We start from the raw sequence: 18,092 nt of genomic DNA, 5'->3' as shown, positions 1-18,092 counted from the left end.
GTGTTAAAGAACTAAAAGAACCTATTGAAGGGTAACTCATTCATTTACTGAACATATATTAATTGAGAACTTACTCTGTGTCAGCCTCTCATCAGGGCCCTGAGGACACATGGCAAAGAACACAGATGAAGTCCTTGTCCTCCAAGGAGCTTACATTCTCTGCTAACAGCCCTACAATGTCCTCCATGTGTGCTCATCACCTTACAGACTTGAAACCTTTCCTTTTTAACTTATGCAACTGACCATCAATCTTGATTATCATGGAAGTGCTGTCACAATGAGTGGAAACATGTATGGTTCATTGCAAATATGCTGAGTGGTTCAGACTGCCTTGTTTCTTCATATGCATAGGTTTGTTACGATATATTTTTTATTCTTTACTTTCTGTCCAACGTCAAATTGTTACTGTTTTCTGGGGTCTGCTTGTGTGTTTAAAGCAGTTCCTCCCTCACTTCTAACTGGGCTTGGGATTTGGAAGTAGCTACTCAAACTAGAAAGAGCCATGAATAATAAGAGGAAGAGTCCAGTCAAGAGCTGAGCTCTAACACACACCAGTAGGACAACCATTTGTCATGATACGTCAGTGGATGTCGAGTTTCCTGAAGAGCAAGGGTCTCTAAGAGATTTGTTTTTTAAATAAAGTTTTGTTACACAACACAGCAGAGGATGACTGAGTAGTTTTCCAGCAACATGAACATTTTAGTAACATTTGATTGTTTAAGTATATTTATAGTTTCCAGTCTTTAGGATCAAGAGGTGAAGCAAAGTCCTATTTTCCATTGGGAAAATACAAATGGGTAGATTAGGAGAAATCACTAGTGGCATTGCCTATAGGAAACTCAGTTTTTAATGAGGTCATTATCTGAATGTTTCAGCATAATTTATTTAGATACATGTTTTCAGTGTTTAAGGAATCGTAAACTGTTCACTCTGTGTAATGACGTTCCCATTTTCCCCTCATTCCTATGTTGTGTGATCTATCATTTCCATAGCAATGACATTATTGTTGTTGTTTTTGTTGTTGTTGTTGTTGTTTTTATTTGCTTCTCGATTTCCCCACTTGACCAGGAGTAAGACAGGGATAAAAGTTTCACTTATCGTGTTCACTGCTATAACACCAATGCCTAGAAAAACCTCAAGCACATAGTATGTGCTCAATAAATGATTAAATGAGTGAATATTTCTTATTTGTATATTTGCCAATATAAAAAAACACTGTAGAATGACTGCACCTTGGTGGAAGAAAAAGAAAGAAGGGAAGAAGGAAAAAGAAAAATAACAAAATTTTCAAAACTTTATGTTACCTAATCTCTCCTGACCTAGAGGCAAACTGCAACAGGATTTACCATAAAGAAGGGGAAATTTAAAAGACAGAGACTGATTAGATGGTTCCCAAAACACATGATGCACAACAAAATACATCACTACAAATTGATTCCCAATAAAATACTATCAAAATATGTGACACTGTTTATCAATAATTCTGATTAGAAAATGGAAGAACCCCTGCCCTTGAGGTCATGCATCAAATTACCAAACAGATTAAAGGGAGAGATTGGCATGAGGTGCCAGCCCCTCTACTCACGCTCACACACAGGAGCACTGCTGTTCCAAAGGCTTTCCGTTCCAACCGAGACACAGTAACTAGCAGAACTGCCTTTTAACTGGAATCTAAGGAAGAAAATGGTAGTGAATAGGTGAGTTTCTCAGCCAAAATGCCATCCTGTTTGCCAAGATCTCAGCATTTGGAGGATCTGAAGCCAGTAGGTGACAGAGGTTTAGAGTCCACATCAATCAGGGAAAGTCACAGCCTCCACTGAAGGAGAATGGCAAAGCACAATAACTTGGTCACATAATAATAAAGTCTTGGACTAAATTGAAGTAGGCTGCCATCTCCTACATTCTGGTTCTAGACTCAGATAATTCAATCTCTTCCTGGTCATTCCCTAATAAAGGTGATAAATGTACTCATGGTCACTGTCAAAATGCAACAGCCTCCCAGTGCTGACACTGGAACAGCCAGTAACACAGCTCCCAGTATGAACTAGAAGAGCAGAGATTAACTGGAAAGAGAATAAAGATTGTTCTTTTGTGTCTACATTTAAGAGACGTTTATGCAGAAGGCTCACAACAGCACGTTGGGCTATGGAAGTTTGACTCATCCAGAGGAAAATAAAAAGAGATTGGAAAGGACTTTGGCAGGTAGTCATCCAAAACTCTCAATGTACGTTGGATCCTGATGGCTCCTAAATTTTCTTGGGTGCTTGTATTTCATGCCTGCCAAGGACTCTGTGGGACATTTTGATATTGGGTGTTTTGTTGCTCATGTTTAAGAATTTCCATGTAGAGATTTGCACACTGTAAAGGGTCTGAGGTTCACATAAACAAGTTAATGCCCTCTGGAAACATTAAAATCAGCCACCATGATCTCAGTTCAGAGCCCTTGGCCCATTACTAACCAGGTGACACATGACTGGATAAAGAAAAGCTTGTTCTCATCCTTTCACTGCTATTACAAAATTCACTTTTGATAGCTAAAAATTTTTCAGAAATAATTCTTAAATGATCTTAGCTATTTGTAATCAGCTTTTTGTCACATATCAAACTTTTTCTGGAACTCTCCACATTACCCTTTTTACTTTCCTGCTTGGTACATGTGATTTCCTCTCTCTATGTGCCGTCTATATGTACTCATACCTAGTAATTGTATTGGTCTTTGAACCTGCCATGTAATACATGTCTCCATTTTTCCTTATAGCTATTAGTTCCATCTGTTCTTTACTCTTACTTCCCAAATGCACTCCCCAATGTTAACATCCTTGAATGATTCCCTTCTTAAGTCATGCTAAACCTTCCCTTTTTAAATTAACCCCAATTTCAGTGTCCAGCAGGCCACACAACCTCACACTCACCCCTCATCACAAACGAAGGACACTTTTGCCCCAAGCTGGAGATTAAGTGGAACTAGCACTCGGCCATTAGGGAGCTGGTCCAACAAGGCAGCACATGATTTTACTGGAGAAAAAGAAGAACATACAGGCATAACACTGGTGCTTACACAATAAGACAAAACCTAAATTTGTTGGAGCGGCTGAGCATGTAGGCATCTGCACACGTGGGGGCTGCTGGGCTCCAGTCTCCCTGGGGCATACAGCGCAGAGAAGCAGCCCCTCTGAGATCATAGCCAGGCTCACAGCTGTAGAACACTTCCTGCCCAGCGGAAAAGTCATCCTTGTCGTTTGTGCTGTGATGACCATGCAGGATTTGGGGAGGTGGCTGACATACTGGGAAAGAATAGTCAAGTACCTGTCAGTTATAGGGAAATATATTTTCCTAAATTTGAACTCTTCCAAGGAGTTAGAGGTCCATGATTAAACAGATCAGATATAACAAAGTCTAGTGATAATCAGGAAACCCCTTTTTTTCTTGTGGAAGTTAAGAGCAGGGAAGAGGGGTAGCCAATGACCTCACAAAAACTGAGGGCTAGAAAGGTAGAATCCATTCTTCCCAAGACAAGTTCTAAAATGACTTATAAAAGCCAGCCATGGGCTTCCTTCTACCACTGCTGCTACCTAATCTAGAGCTAATAGTTTCGGTGGGCTGCTACCCCACCCACATATTTGCTAGAAAAGCAATCTAGTTCACAGCGTCACCTTTCAGGTAATGAGAAGTTTGCCTGAGACTCAAAATATTGAACAGATTTCCCATTAATCTTTTCTTGCACTTCTATTATCAAAGTGTAGTGACAATCTCAGTGACAATCTCCATTTATATCTTCTTGCTCTTTTTCTTCCCAGTTGCTCTGTCAGTGGCTGTAAGAGGCTAAGACGGGTGGGTGGAAAGACTGTAAGGTCCATCCTAGTCCCTAGGTATCAGGCACAACATTTATCCATCCAAACCTAATCCAGCTAGTGTGACATAAGACGGTCCATCACAGACAAGACGGTCCATCAAAAACAAAATCCTCTAAGTAAGCGGGTCCGTGAAAGGAGAGGGCACACTTCTTAGAGACTGAATGATTCAAGGTGTGGCTGCCTCCATTCACAGTCTTTGGGTATGTGCTAGGGCATCAGACCTCATTTGAACTTCAACCTAATCTATATCTATTAAGAGGAATGAAAATCTGTTGAACTTTCAGCAAGTTACTTTCACTTTCTTTTTCAGATTTCTAATGATAAAATGGAGGAGGTGGAGCAGAACTGACAACCTCTAAGAGCCTTGTCCCTATTCGGAGGCTGTGTTATCTTTCTTCTTATGTCAGTTTCTTTCTGTGATAAATGCTGTGGCAAGAAGCAGAGCATCCCGCCTCTGCGCCGACACACTGCAGCCTGCTCCTGGGTAAGTCACTTAGTAGCACGTAATTTAGATAATTTCTTAAACCTCTGTAAAGTTAAGCTAATTTCATTGTCACACTGATGTAAGAATCACACAATTTAAAGGCATGTTTTAAAGAGTGGGCAAGATTATCACAGGACTAACCAGAGAGTTCTCATGATTCTTCAATATAACTGAGAAATAATGGAGCTGGTCTTGTGTCTAGAGAATTGGTCAGTAGGAGAGGCCCTAATGTCCCCTTCCTTGATGAATTAAATCTTACTTCTCAAATGAAGGCACATACACACGAGTGCACACATCTGTACATGCACACACGTCCCCTTAATTTCACGCTGCCTCTCCCCAAATGTACTCACACCGCTCACCACACATCCTTCCCCCAGAACAAGCACTAATCTCCTCATCCTCCTACAACTCCTGTCATCTGGGGGCCCCTTCAAAGCCTCAGTCAGACTCACCCCTGGAGCAGCTGGGCAGCTCCGGCACCCACTGGTCTTGGCCTTGGCAATGAACAGTGGAGGGTCCTTTCATGGCAAAGCCAGGCTGACACGTAAACCTCACCATTTCATGTAAGGAGAATAAGCTTCTGTTCTCAGACATCATGATGCCGTTTTCAACTTCTGGACGCGTGCACTTATTAGGTATAATGCAGCGAGGGGGAGGGCCGCTCCAGATGCCAACTTGATTGTCTTCGCTGGTGCAGTATATGGACGGCTCACCCACGAGGTCAAACAGCTTCCTCTTTCTCTCTCCAAGGTTGCAACGGTAGGTCACCACCGTTCCATATGGAAAATATTCTCTGTTGGTGCTGACAAAGTCTCCGTTGGCGATGGCTGGGGGTGGCCCACAAGGAATACCTGGGAAAAGGGACAGCAAGTTAAAACCCCAATTCCTTAAAGTTATATTCAATCATGACTTTTGCTAACCACTGAGAAAAATGACCCAAATGGCAATATTCAGAAGACTTCTGCTCTTCTCTTCTCTTTGCTAATATACAGACATCTGTTCACACAACTGCAGACTAGATAACCACAATATCATGACTCCTGCTCTTCTCAATGTTACTTCAATAAATGTACTCACATATTATTACCGTCCATATACTTTTCATTGCAAGTGAGAACTTTTATATATCACCGAATTCCTTTTTAAATTTAATTCTCTCCCTGTTGAAGGCATTGGTATTTATTCAGTTGGTTATTACTGAGGTACAGCATGGAATATGGATTATCAAATACATAAAGTCCAAAGCTCAAGCACAACTAACACAAAATAGATAGAGCACAAGCATACAAAATACACGTAGCAGACCAGTCACAGATTCAGAGGGAATAAAAATAACTGAACATCTGATCTATTCTATGCTAATGAATCTGAAAATGAGAATACTAGAAATAAAGATATATTTTGACAATACAGACTTGAGAAGAGGCAGCATATTGAAGAAGCAGGAAAAAAACATCAAAAACACTGCTAGTAACAAGATATGAAGCACAAGTCTTTTTACAGACAAATTTAATCTAATATACAAGTAACAGATAAATCCTAGGCATTTAAAATCATTCCAGAGCACTCAAATATTTCTATCTCTATGACAGATACCTTAAGTAGGTACTTATTCACTTATTTATTATAACTTTTAAAAGTAAATTTCAGAAGATGCATATTTCTTGTAGAAGGTTTGTAACATACAAATGTCAATCACCTTTTAGCCCATTGCTAGAAAGAACCACTGTTGACTACTTAATGTGTAATCTTTAATACACACGCCTGCACTTAGCTATTTCTACGATATCTCTGTTAGCTGAGTTTAATGCTTCAGAGTAAGAATGTACTTTCTGATTCCATTTGGAATCCATTGTCTATCCATTCGGGCATATTTTAATCTTTCTTTTTTTAATAGATCACGTGCCTTGTTCCTTTTATCAGAGTATTTCCAGAACATTATTTGGAACAGGCATCACATATGGATTCTTTGAGTTTTTCACCATAATAAATAATTACATAGGTAACACCTGTACATTAATCCTTGCCAAAACCTGTGGTGACTATTTTCTTTTAAGAATAAGCCAAATTGCAGAATTTCAGGATTAAAGGCATGTTATTCCTTAAAGTTTCTGATGCATATTCGGTACTGGCCTGTGAGAAAGTTTCTTACCACTAATCCTACTACCAGTTGGGTTGGAGAATGTTGAATTCTTCACATTAGCACCAAACCCAGTGTTACAGCCTCTTTATGTTCTTTGTGAGTTTGCAGCTGCTCCCTCCTCTAAGTGCCTCACAGTGTAGGAATCTCATAGCCCAAACAACTTGTAGGAAACATGGCTTGTCACTGTTCAGACAGAGAAGAAAGCAGGGAGGGCCCAGGACTTGAACACATGACCTGGGAGTAAGAGTTGACAGAGAAGACGCAGGGCACCTTCACCAATGTTGTGCTCCTTTACTTCAGTAAAGACAGTCACCTTCAACTGGAAGGTGTTCAACCAACAAAGGGAAATTAGGGGCTGTGTGAATTGAGTTCAAGACGACTGTTTAAACTAAATAAAATAAATGATTCCCCAGGATAAGGAAAAACCAGGAGGAACCGGAAGCTTGAAACATCGTGAACACTTTGAAGGATATGAGTGTTTTCTTCAAACACCATCAGGAGGATCCCGTTGCCAAGAGGGATGAAATGTGTTCCTTGGAATTCTAGGGGGCAGCTCTAGGATTGACCACGGAATAAACGGGGAAAGAGATTTCAACTCACGTTCACAAACTGGTCGCCCCGTGTCCCACATGACAGAATAGCCTGAGATGATACATTCAGCAGATGAGTGACCAACAAGTCGATACCTGAAAGCGAAAAAGGGAACGATCACTGTGCCCTACACATCCCATCAACTTGCTCAGCTCGCGTGCATGGCACAGCCGAAAGGCTCCAATCTGAGAGAAGTCCAGGGACTCGCCTAAACTCCATCCATTTTATCTGGCTTTCTTACATCTGTTTTTCTATTCTCTCACTATTGAAAGGAATATTGCCTTTCTAATTGCTCATGGCTCCCACTGCTTCTTAATTTCTTGGTTTCATTTTGGATTAAATGAAGTACCAAAATAAAACAATCCCTTTACAGACCTGTCTGATTATTTTCTTCTTAACATCTGGGTTTTCCTCTCTTATTTTTGTTGCCATTTAAATTCATTTTGTATTTTCCTGATACACACACACACACACACACATACACACACACACGCTGTATATTAACCCTGTTATGTCATCTTAGTTTAGGCATGTATCTTGTGAATATGTCTAGATTGTGAAGCTTCTGATTCTATTTGGAAGTTTCTGTTTTACGACAAGGAGATTAAACTATCCACCTTTACTGACCTAAATCATGTGTTTGATCTTGCTTTTGTCATCACTGCCTCCTTCATAATGTCCAGTGGTAAGGATGTCTGCCCCAAACATTTCTGACAGAACAGACAGATATAATCTCTGTTATTGCTTTCCCTTCCCCCTCATTTGCTACATGAAACAGAGAGTTGAACATCTTTTGAGTGCTCTAATAATTTGGAAGCTAAATACCTAATGTTCCTTTAAAATTTTCTCAATAAGGAAATGTTAAAAAAAAATAAATAATTTTCATTTCATATGCATGTGCTATATGTAGACACAATGCATGAATTTAAACCAATTTTCTCAATTTTGGTGTCAAAATAACTATAATCTGCCCCTTTCCTCTAATAGAATAGAAAATAGAAATCTAGTTTGTTTTCTTGCTTTCTCCCATTTTCTAGTTTTATGGATATGCTCTATGACTGTAGAAATTCTAATTACTTTATGATTACATAGAAATGTTTTTCCTTGTACCAATTCATTCTGTCATTATACTTAGTTTTATTACTTTGTTAAAATATTTGATCATGTTTCTTAAAATTTGGTTTTGTCTGTTTTGTTTTGGCCAATATTCTGCCCCGCTGGTACTTATCATTCTCCTTTTTTTTTTTAATGCTTGTGGACTGCCTGAGTTTATCTTTTTTCTATTTCTCCACAAGTATGCTTCCTGGAAAGTATACAGGTGTGGTCTGGGGACCTTGTTTATACTCAATGTACATCTGGAGACCCTTGACGTGACTACTAAGTTGGCTCATGAGGAAATCTATCTTCTGCAGTTTAGCCATGTGAAAGATCAATGTGATGTCAGCATAAATTAATTTCTTTTGTTGGCTTTTTACAAATTTATTAATTTCCTTTCTGTGCTTTTGAAGGTGTATTTTGGTGTTGTTGTTTTTCTCTGAAATGCAAAAGGACATTCCCTAGTGATGGGAATGCTATGGGCTTACTGTTTCCTCTTCTGCAACTTTTGTTACATGGAATTTAAATCCTCATTCTCTTTAACACATATCTTCTTTTTCTCCCTTTCCTTTACCCTTTTCTACTGAATTCTGGGAGAATTTGATTAATTTTTCTTCTTGCATTCTCCTTGAATTTCTATATATTCAGCGTGTTTATCACAGATTTTTTTAGTTTCACAATTGTACTTTTAATTCATATGCAAACATTCTCAATTTTCTAACTACCTTCACAGAAGCAGTGTGCAACTGAATCTGGTTAAATATGTAAACAGGAGATTGTTCTAAAAGTTCTACCTATTTCTTGAAAGTAATTCTTATTTATAAGTGGAGATACCTTCTCATTTTTTCACATTGATCTTTTTTACAGTAATTTCCTACAACATATCATAAGCTCTATGGTTTTTTCTTTAATACCACAGAGATGTTCACCCTCACTCAGTATTACAGGATAAAAAGGACACAGTCATTAATTGACAGATTGCACTCAGAAATGCTCAGAGCAGTAACAAGGATATAGATTTACTCTAATTTTACTTTGATAGATTGTAGGTACTACCATCTGTTACACCTTCTTTTGCAAATATACTGAAGGTACAGGTTTCTTTTCCGTGTTTATCATGGCAGTACACATTTGTCCTGTATTCTCTATCTGGCTCAGATGCTCACATTGGGTGAGAGGCTGAAACTCCACTGTGTGCTGAGCAAGACCAAGCATGGAAGGTGGGACTGCTGCCCAGGGAACCCTTTAAACCTGACATTTTCACAGGGGGCTCTGTTATGGGTAGAATAGTGCTCCCCAAAAAGGTATGTAGAAGCCTTGACGTGAAACCCCCAGGAATGTGACCTTATTTGGAAACAGGGTCTTGAAGATATCATCACATTAAGATAAGGTCATTAGGGTGGGCCCATATCCGATATGATTGGCATACTTTTAAAAAGAGAGGACTTTGGACATGGACCACACAGAGAGGACAATGCCATGCAAGGACAGAGACAGGGTGAAGATGGCCATGGAAGATGGAGGCAAAAATTAGAGAGGCAGTGCCACATGCCAAGGAAAGTCTGAGACTCCCATGAGAAGCAGGAGGCAAGGAGGGAACCTGCCTCAAGGCTTTGGAGGGAGTACATCCTGTTGACACCTTGATTTCCTTCATAACTATGAGAATATAAATTTTTGAGGTTGCCCTACGCCACCCAGTTTGTCATACGTTGTTATGGCAGCCATGACAGACCCATAGTGAATCTACCTTTAAGATGTGCTTTCTCATCTGGTTGCTCCATGGCCTCCCCTTCTTTCAGTATCTGTCCTGCATCAGGGATTTCGTATGCTTTGACTATACCCTCCGTCCACCCTCCTCCTTTCTACCTGGTGAATACCTCGCTCTTCTTCTATTCACTGCCCTGGTTTCCAGCAAGAATGCAGATTATCCCTCGAATCCTCCTGTAACGTTGTTCATTTCAGTCAGGAGTTAAATGCCTGTATTCTAGCTTTTTAAGAGCAGATGGTAACAGACTAGCTTTCCTTTCTGAGATGTGGCCAGAAGGTAGTATTGCTGTTCTGCAACTCTTGACCCAAGAGGTGTTGCTGCCAACTCACCCTCTATTACAAGTATATGTAATTCTGGATCCAAACTGGGTGTTTGTGTCTACGTGCACCATGCCATTCACAGGATCTGCAGGAGTTTCACATGACTTTCCTTGAAAAAGAAACAGAGTTTTGGAGCCAGGAAGAATTGTCTGAACTTTTGTTAGTCCATAACACGTTAGTCCCCACCAGACTGCAGCTTCCCGAACAGTGTCTGCAATTCTGAGGGATCCGCATATTTTTCTCACCTTGAGGAACATCACCAGACTCCTCAGGATCAGCCACTTCCCAAGCACCACACTAGAAATACCTCCTTTCCAGATCTATCTTAGATTTGCCTCAAATCTTTTATCAAACTAGTAACGTTATGTGTGAGTTTGTATCCTACCAGTATAAAAATTTTTCTCTTACCTTCTTATTCAAGCAGTTTATGTCTCCTGAAATTTTGTTTCCTGATTTGGAGTAATTCAATATTTACTTCCCCATAAAAGATGGACTTTTCCCACAAATATTCCTTGAAACATTCTAATGACATAAATATTTCAACCAATATTTCAGGATGACCTACAAGACTAACTCTTACACTCACCTATCTGAACACGTTTAACGAATAGACTTTTCTTATTTTGAAATTGGGTTAAAAAAATAGTAAGATGCTACAGATACTCTGACAAACGTGGGACTGTTCCAAGGCAGGGTTTACTCACGTTTACAGACATCTTTGACACTGGACCACGTGAGGTTTGCTAGACACGTGATAGAGAATGAGTACCTCCGGTACTCAGGGCGGCATTCATACTTTAAAGAGGTCCCAATGGGAAACTCAGATTCATTGGTTGGGATTTTCAATTTGGCAAACTGAAAAGGATTTGGGGCGGTACAGCGACCTAGAGACCAAGAAATCAAGAACATTAGAGTGAACAAAAAGGTTCCCAATGCCATTCTTACTTGTCTTTTTCTTGTTAGATTTGATGTCAGATTTGGAATGGTCATTTCCTTGTGACCATCGGAGATAAAGATCCTTGAGCACGTGTCCATGAGGAAAGAAACTATCTGGAACACTCTTGCTCTCTGGGCATTTTACGCATACAATTTACTGTAAAACACAGTACCAGTTCAATTTTCCACATTTTTGTGGAGCCAGAAACAGTGCTCCCACCCAGGGTTCCTGTGTGGTTTGCTTGTACTTCAGTGCATCAGACTCCACTGGGTGGCTTAGGAGCATGAATGGGGACCTCAAGGTGTTTATTTCTTACAATTAGGAAGCAATCACCGACCTTCTAGGTCTGATTTTCAAGCCGACCATGTCAACACAATGTAGAAAAAGGAGCATCTCTTCAAAGAAAAAACAAAGAAACACAAACTATAGTTCTTATTATAAGAAAACACTGTTAGAAGTGTATGTTGAATGTGATTCTAGGTGGAGTTCCCGGCCCCTATAAATTATAGCTCTAAGCTTGAGGGGTACAGACTCGCTGTGGATTCAAGTAGAATGAAATGTAAAAAGTGCATAGGTTTGGAAAAATAGAAGTTGTTTCTTTTTTGGTTTTGACAATAACTTCTCCTTTAGTTTCTTGTGTAGCTGTCCTCCACCTCCCTTTCAAATATCTCTCCAAACAGTAAAAGTTATACTAGAGCCAATTTTGCATCCAGACAGTTCTCCATGTCAAGATTTCAAAAACAGTTTCTCATCCCTTTAATACAGTTTAATACTTTATCTCACTGAAAATGTGCTTAATTTCAACGTGTCATCACAGAAAACTCATTCATCTACTTTACCTGGTTTCCTTTTATTTTTGACGTTGAATTTTAGCTGTAATGGCTTCTAGTAAAAGGAATCCCCCTTTATGACTAAAACCTACCAGCTAAGGCTAAATCACACATGAAGATGGTCTGGCAGGTCTCCGTGTAAAATTCTAGCTGATAAAACTACAGCTGCCATCTTACGATAGGGTTCTGTTGGGGAAAAACTAATCATAGAACTTAGGAGAAGATTGCCTCTGGCTGTTGATTCAGTGAACCTGACAGGTCTCTGCATTTGTCAAGAGGCCCACAGGGATACCTATGTTGAAACCATGATGGTAGAGAAGGAAAGTGAGGGCAAAAAATACTTTCTGAGTGTCTGCACTTGGTCCCTTCTTCTCTAGAACTGCTCTTGTCTCTCAGAGTTCCCCAGGGGTCAGTCTGTTATGCCAGGACCAGGGTCACTTCTACAACTTACTTTCTCCTTCCCAAATTTACATTACATGTCTTAGCTCTGTCGGGTGTCTTAGGAAACCTTCTGCAGACCTTAGAAATACACACTCTATTTTGTACTTTTCCTTCATGTTCACATCCTTTGATCTTTCTTTCTACCGAAGTGGGAAGACATGAATGGCTAAATTACCATGGGGCTAAGGAGCAAGTAAGCTTCACTTTATCTTAGAAGTTAACCCAAGTTGACTAAAGGAATTTTTGTAGGGGTCTACGATGCAGCCCGATGTTCACAGACAATGCACAGTGGTCTCAGGTCAAACAGGTTATTAAAAGCCATTTTCACAGATTTTGTTCTCTGCTGGCCTGTGCTTCTCTCCAAATCCTGTGAAATGATATAACGGGGTCCAGTTAAGGCTCATAGGTATTTGCTTTCAATGCTTAGGCTTTGAAAATACCTTCCTTCTAATTCTGATTAGGAAGAGAGCCAGCCGCAACTGCTTCCCTCTCTTTACCTCAGACCTCTAGAAAAAAGACCATCAGAATCTTGCGTGTTCATATATCTCAAAACATTTTGTTAGTGACTTGGCATTTAATTGGTCCAGAAGCACCAATAAACCCAATGTTATATGACAGAAATTTAGAGTCTGGTTTAGATATTCCAAAGCCATTTGGAATGCGGGGCAGTGAGCACTGACCAGGAAGTTCACAGCGAGGGGCAGAGCTGCTCCAAATCCCGTTCCCGTGACCATCACTGGTGCAGCGGATGGTGCTCTCCCCAGTGAGGCTGAAGATCACCCCCGTCTCTGGCTGCGAGTCACACGTGTAAGTCACTTCTGTTCCAAAAGGAAAGACTTCCAGAGGGTTTCCTGTGTGTCTCCCATTAAGGATGTCTGGAGGACTTGGACACAAAATTTCTGGAAGGAAGGCAAAAGCTCTCAGTTTCACTGAAGAGTCTCACCAGAGGTACACTACAGACATAGGGTGCTAAGGTTGGTGCTACCTAAAGACACGAAGGCTATGACATGGTCCGTTAGGCCTTTGATGAGATGGACAAAATGAAGTGAGATTTCAGTCTTTTTTTTTTTTAATGAAAAGGTCCAAAATTTTGGCTATCCCAATCTTTCAGACCTTTAATCTTCTGCAGAATAGAAACTTGGCACCATTAATTAAGTATCAAAACTGTTAAAGAATTAAAAATAACCTATTGGAAGGTAACTAATTCATTTACTCAACGTATATTAATTGAGCACTTATTCTGTGTCAGCCTCTCATCAGGGCCCTGGGAATACACAGCAAAGGGCACTGATAAATTCTTGTCCTCCAAGGAGCTTACATTCTCTGCAAACAGCTCTACAGTGTATTCCATGTGTGCTCATCACCTTACAGACTTGAAACCTTTCCTTTATGACTTATGGAAACTGACCATCAATCTTGATTATCATGGAAGTGCTGTCACAATGGGTGGAAACATGTATGGTTCATTGCAAATATTCTGAGTCGCTCAGACTGCCTTGTTTCTTCATACGCATGTTTGTTTATGATTTATTATTTTTTTCTAACTTTCTGTCCAACGTCAAATTGTTACTGTTTTCTGGGATCTGCTTGTGTGTTTAAAACGATTCCTCCCTCACTTCTAACTGGGGCTTCTAACTGGGCTTGGGATTTGGAAGGAGCTACTCAAACTAGAAAGAGTCATGAATAATAAGAGGAAGAGTCCAGTCAGTAGCTGAGCTCTAACACATGGCAGTAAGACAACCATTTGTCATGATGTGTCAGTGGATGTCGAGTTTCCTGAAGAGCAAGGGTCTCTAAAAGATTTGTTTTTTAAATAAAGTTTTGCTACACAACACAGCAGAGGATGACTGAGTAGTTTTCCAGCAACATGAACATTTTAGTAACATTTGATTGTTTAAGTATATTTATAGTTTCCAGTCTTTAGGATCAAGAGGTGAAGCAAAGTCCTATCTTCCATTGGGAAAATACAAATGGGTAGATTAGGAGAAATCACTAGTGGCATTGCCTACAGGAAACTCAGTATTTAATGGGGTAATTATCTGAATCTTCAGCATAATTTATTTAAATACATGTTTTGAGTGTTTAAGGAATCGTAAACTGTTCATTCTGTGTAATGACATTTCCCACTTTCCCCTCATTCCTATGTTGTGTGACCTATCATTTCCATAGCAATTATGTTGTCTTTCCTTTTTTTTTTTTTTGCTTCTCGATTTCCCCACTTGACCAGAAATAACACAGGGACAAAAATTTTGCTCATCATGTTCACTGCTATAACACCAATGCCTAGAAAAACCTCAAGCACATAGTATGTGCTCAATAAGTGATTAAATGAGTGAATGTTTCTTATTTGTATATTTGCCAATATAAAAAAAATGTAGAATGACTCCACCTGATGGAAAAAAGAAAAAGAAAGAAAGAAAGTAGGAAAAAAGAAAAAAATTGTCAACACTTTACATTATTAATCTCTCCTGACCTAGAGGCAACTCCAGCAGGAGTTATGACAAAGAAGACAAAATTCAAAATGACTGAGACTGATTAGATGGTTCCCAAAACATATGATGCACAACAAAGTATATCACTACAAACTGATTCACACTAAACTACTACTGAAATATGTGATACTATTTATCAATAATTCAGATTAGAATCAAACGCTAATGAAGCCATGCCTCAAATTACCAAACAGATTAAAGGGAGAGATTGGCATGAGGTGCCAGCCACTCTACTCACGCTCACACACAGGAGCACTGCTGTTCCAAAGGCTTTCCGTTCCAACCGAGACACAGTAACTAGCAGAACTGCCTTTTAACTGGAATCTAAGGAAAATAATGGTTGTGAATAGGTGAGTTTCTCAGCCAAAATGCCATCCTGTTTGCAAAAATCTCAGCATTTGGAGGATCTGAAACCAGTAGTTGCCAGAGGCCACATCAACCTGGAAAAGTCACAGCCTCCGCTGAAGGAGAATGGCAAAGCACAATCCCTTGGTCACATAATAATGTAGTCCTGGCCTAAACTGAAGAAGGCTGCCATCTCCTACATCCGGGACCCAGATTCAGAGAAATCAATCTTTCCCTGGTCATTACCTGATAAAGGTGACAAATGTACTCATGGTCACTATCAAAATGCAACAGCCTCCCAGTGTAGACTAGAAGAGCAGAGATTAACTAGAAGGAGAAAGATTGCTCTTCTGTTTTTGCATTTGTGGTGTTCATGAAGAAGTCTCACAACAGCACGTTGGGCTATGGATGTGTGAATCATCCCGGGGAAAAACAAAAGGAGATTGGAAAGGACTTTGGCAGGTAGTCATCCAAAACTCTCAATGGACGTTGGATCCTGATGGCTCCTAAATTTTCTCGGGTGCCGGTTTTGGTGCCTGCCAAGGACTCTGTGGATCACTTTGAGGTCAGCTCTGTTGCTCATTTTTGGTACTTCCCAGGGTGAGGGGGTGCATAGTGTAAGGAGTCTGAGGTTCACATAAACAAGTTAATGACCTTACTGAAAACATTAAAATCAGCCACCATGATCTCAGTTCAGAGCCCTTGGCCCATTACTAGCCAGCTGACATATGACTGGATAATAAATGCTTGTTCTTATACTTTCACTCCTATTACAAAATTCACTTTTGATGGTTAAAATTTTCCCTGAAATATTTATTAAATGATCTTAGTTGTTTTTAATAAGCTTTTTGTCATATATGAAACTTATTTTGGAATGCTTCAAATTTCTAATTTTGCTTTCCTAATTGAAAATATGAATTCTTCACTTTATGTTTCACTTATATATACTCATAGCCAGCAGTTGTATTTGTCTTTGAAACTACCATTTAATATAATAATGTCTCAGTTTTTACTTCATATCTTATGTTACTGGTTCTACTATTCATTACTTTTACTTCCCGTATACACTTCCCAAATTTAATGTCCCTGAACGTTTTATTCTTTGTAAGTCACGCTAAACCTTCCCTTTTTAAATTAACCCCAATTTCAGTGTCCAGCAGGCCACGCAACCTCACACTCACCCCTCATCACAAATGAAGGACACTTTTGCCCCAAGCTGGAGATTAACTGGAACTAGCACTCGGCCATTAGGGAGCTGGTCCAACAAGGAAGCACATGATTTTACTGGAGAAAAAGAAAAAACAGAAATAACACTTCCACATGGAGAATAAGACAAAACCTAAATTTGTCAGGGCGGCTGAGCATGTAGGCACCTGCACACGTGGAGGCTGCCGGGCTCCAGTCTCCCTGGGGCATACAGCGCAGAGAAGCAGCCCCTCTGAGATCATAGCCAGGCTCACAGCTATAGAACACTTTCTGCCCAGCGGAAAAGTCATCCTTGTCGTTTGTGCTGTGATGACCATACAGGATTTGGGGAGGTGGCTGACATACTGGGAAAGAACAGTCAAGTACTTGTCAGTCAGGGAAATATCTTTTCCTAAATTTGATCTTTTCTAAGGAATTAGAGACTCATGAGTAAAGAGGATCAGATATAACAAAGGAAGTCCAGTGATAATCCAGAGCCCCCTTGTTTCCATGTGGAATTTAAGAGTAGGGAAGAGGTATGGCCAACAACGTCACAGATAGTGAGGGGTAGACAGTTAGAACCCAGCTCTTCCCACGATCAGCTCTAAAATGCATTCATAAGTTTATAGGCATGGGGTCCCTTCTTCCACTGCTGACTATCCAGCACAGAGTAAAAAGTATTGGTGGGCTTCTACCCCACCCACCTATGTGCTGAAGTGGCATCCAAGTTACAGCTTTATCTTCCCAGTCATGAGAAGGTTGCCTGAGCCTAAATCTGTTAAAAGGATTTCCCCTTAACTCTTTTCTTGCACCTCTATGATCAAAGTGCAGTAACAATCCTTATTCGTATCTCTGGCCTTTTGTCCTCCAGCTGCTCTGTCAGTGGTTTTAAGAGGCTGATGTGGGTGGGTGGAAAGGTTGTAAGCTCCATCCCTGTCCCTAGGTGTCAGCCTCATTTACCCATCCACCCATTAGCCAGCTATTGTGGCATGAGAAGACAGGACAAGTCATCAAGAACAAATTCCAGTACACAAGCCTGTCTGTGTAAGGAGAGGGCACATTTATTAGAGAGTGTGTGACTCAAGGAGTGGCTGCCTCCACTCATAGTCCTTTGGGTGTGTGCTCGGGTACCATCAGAACTCATCTGAACTTCAACCTAATGTATGTCTAATTCAAGATGAATGAAAAATCGACTGGACTTTGAACAAGTTACTTTCACTTTCATTTTCAGATTTCTAATGACAAATGTAGGAGGTGGACCCAGAACAAAATTTTCCATCTCTGTCCCTATTCCTAGCCTAGGATATTTTTCTTTATGGGTCGGTTACTTTCTGTGATAAATGTTGATAAAAGTGTGGCAAGAAGCTCAGCATCCTGCCTCTGCGCCGACACACTGCAGCCTGCTCCTGGGTAAGCCACTTAGTAGCACGTAATTTAGATAATTTCTTAAACCTCTGTAAAGTTAAGCTAATTTCATTGTCACACTGATGTAAGAATCACACAATTTAAAGGCATGTTTTAAAGAGTGGGCAAGATTATCACAGGACTAACCAGAGAGTTCTCATGATTCTTCAATATAACTGAGAAATAATGGAGCTGGTCTT

The 18,092-nt window shown here is 40.1% G+C and overlaps 1 protein-coding gene across 1 annotated transcript in view; it reads right to left on the bottom strand.

The window, feature by feature from the left end:
- The window catches only part of CR1 (complement C3b/C4b receptor 1 (Knops blood group)), an 85,952-nt gene that overhangs the window by 51,669 nt on the left and 16,191 nt on the right, over window positions 1–18,092 (bottom strand). Inside the window, exons 6-16 of the mRNA XM_072948223.1 lie at window positions 16,677–16,853; window positions 16,485–16,587; window positions 15,197–15,282; window positions 13,147–13,365; window positions 10,963–11,142; window positions 10,268–10,367; window positions 7,085–7,170; window positions 4,794–5,192; window positions 3,111–3,284; window positions 2,913–3,018; window positions 1,586–1,671 (exon numbers count right to left, since the gene is read on the bottom strand). Of these exons, the coding sequence (XP_072804324.1) occupies window positions 1,586–1,671; window positions 2,913–3,018; window positions 3,111–3,284; window positions 4,794–5,192; window positions 7,085–7,170; window positions 10,268–10,367; window positions 10,963–11,142; window positions 13,147–13,365; window positions 15,197–15,282; window positions 16,485–16,587; window positions 16,677–16,853 (1,716 nt within the window). The remainder of the gene's footprint in view (window positions 1–1,585; window positions 1,672–2,912; window positions 3,019–3,110; window positions 3,285–4,793; window positions 5,193–7,084; window positions 7,171–10,267; window positions 10,368–10,962; window positions 11,143–13,146; window positions 13,366–15,196; window positions 15,283–16,484; window positions 16,588–16,676; window positions 16,854–18,092) is intronic.

This window comes from Vicugna pacos, chromosome 23, assembly GCF_048564905.1.
Source record: "Vicugna pacos chromosome 23, VicPac4, whole genome shotgun sequence".
NCBI lineage: Eukaryota > Metazoa > Chordata > Mammalia > Artiodactyla > Camelidae > Vicugna > Vicugna pacos.
This window is presented reverse-complemented; position numbering and strand designations above follow the sequence as displayed.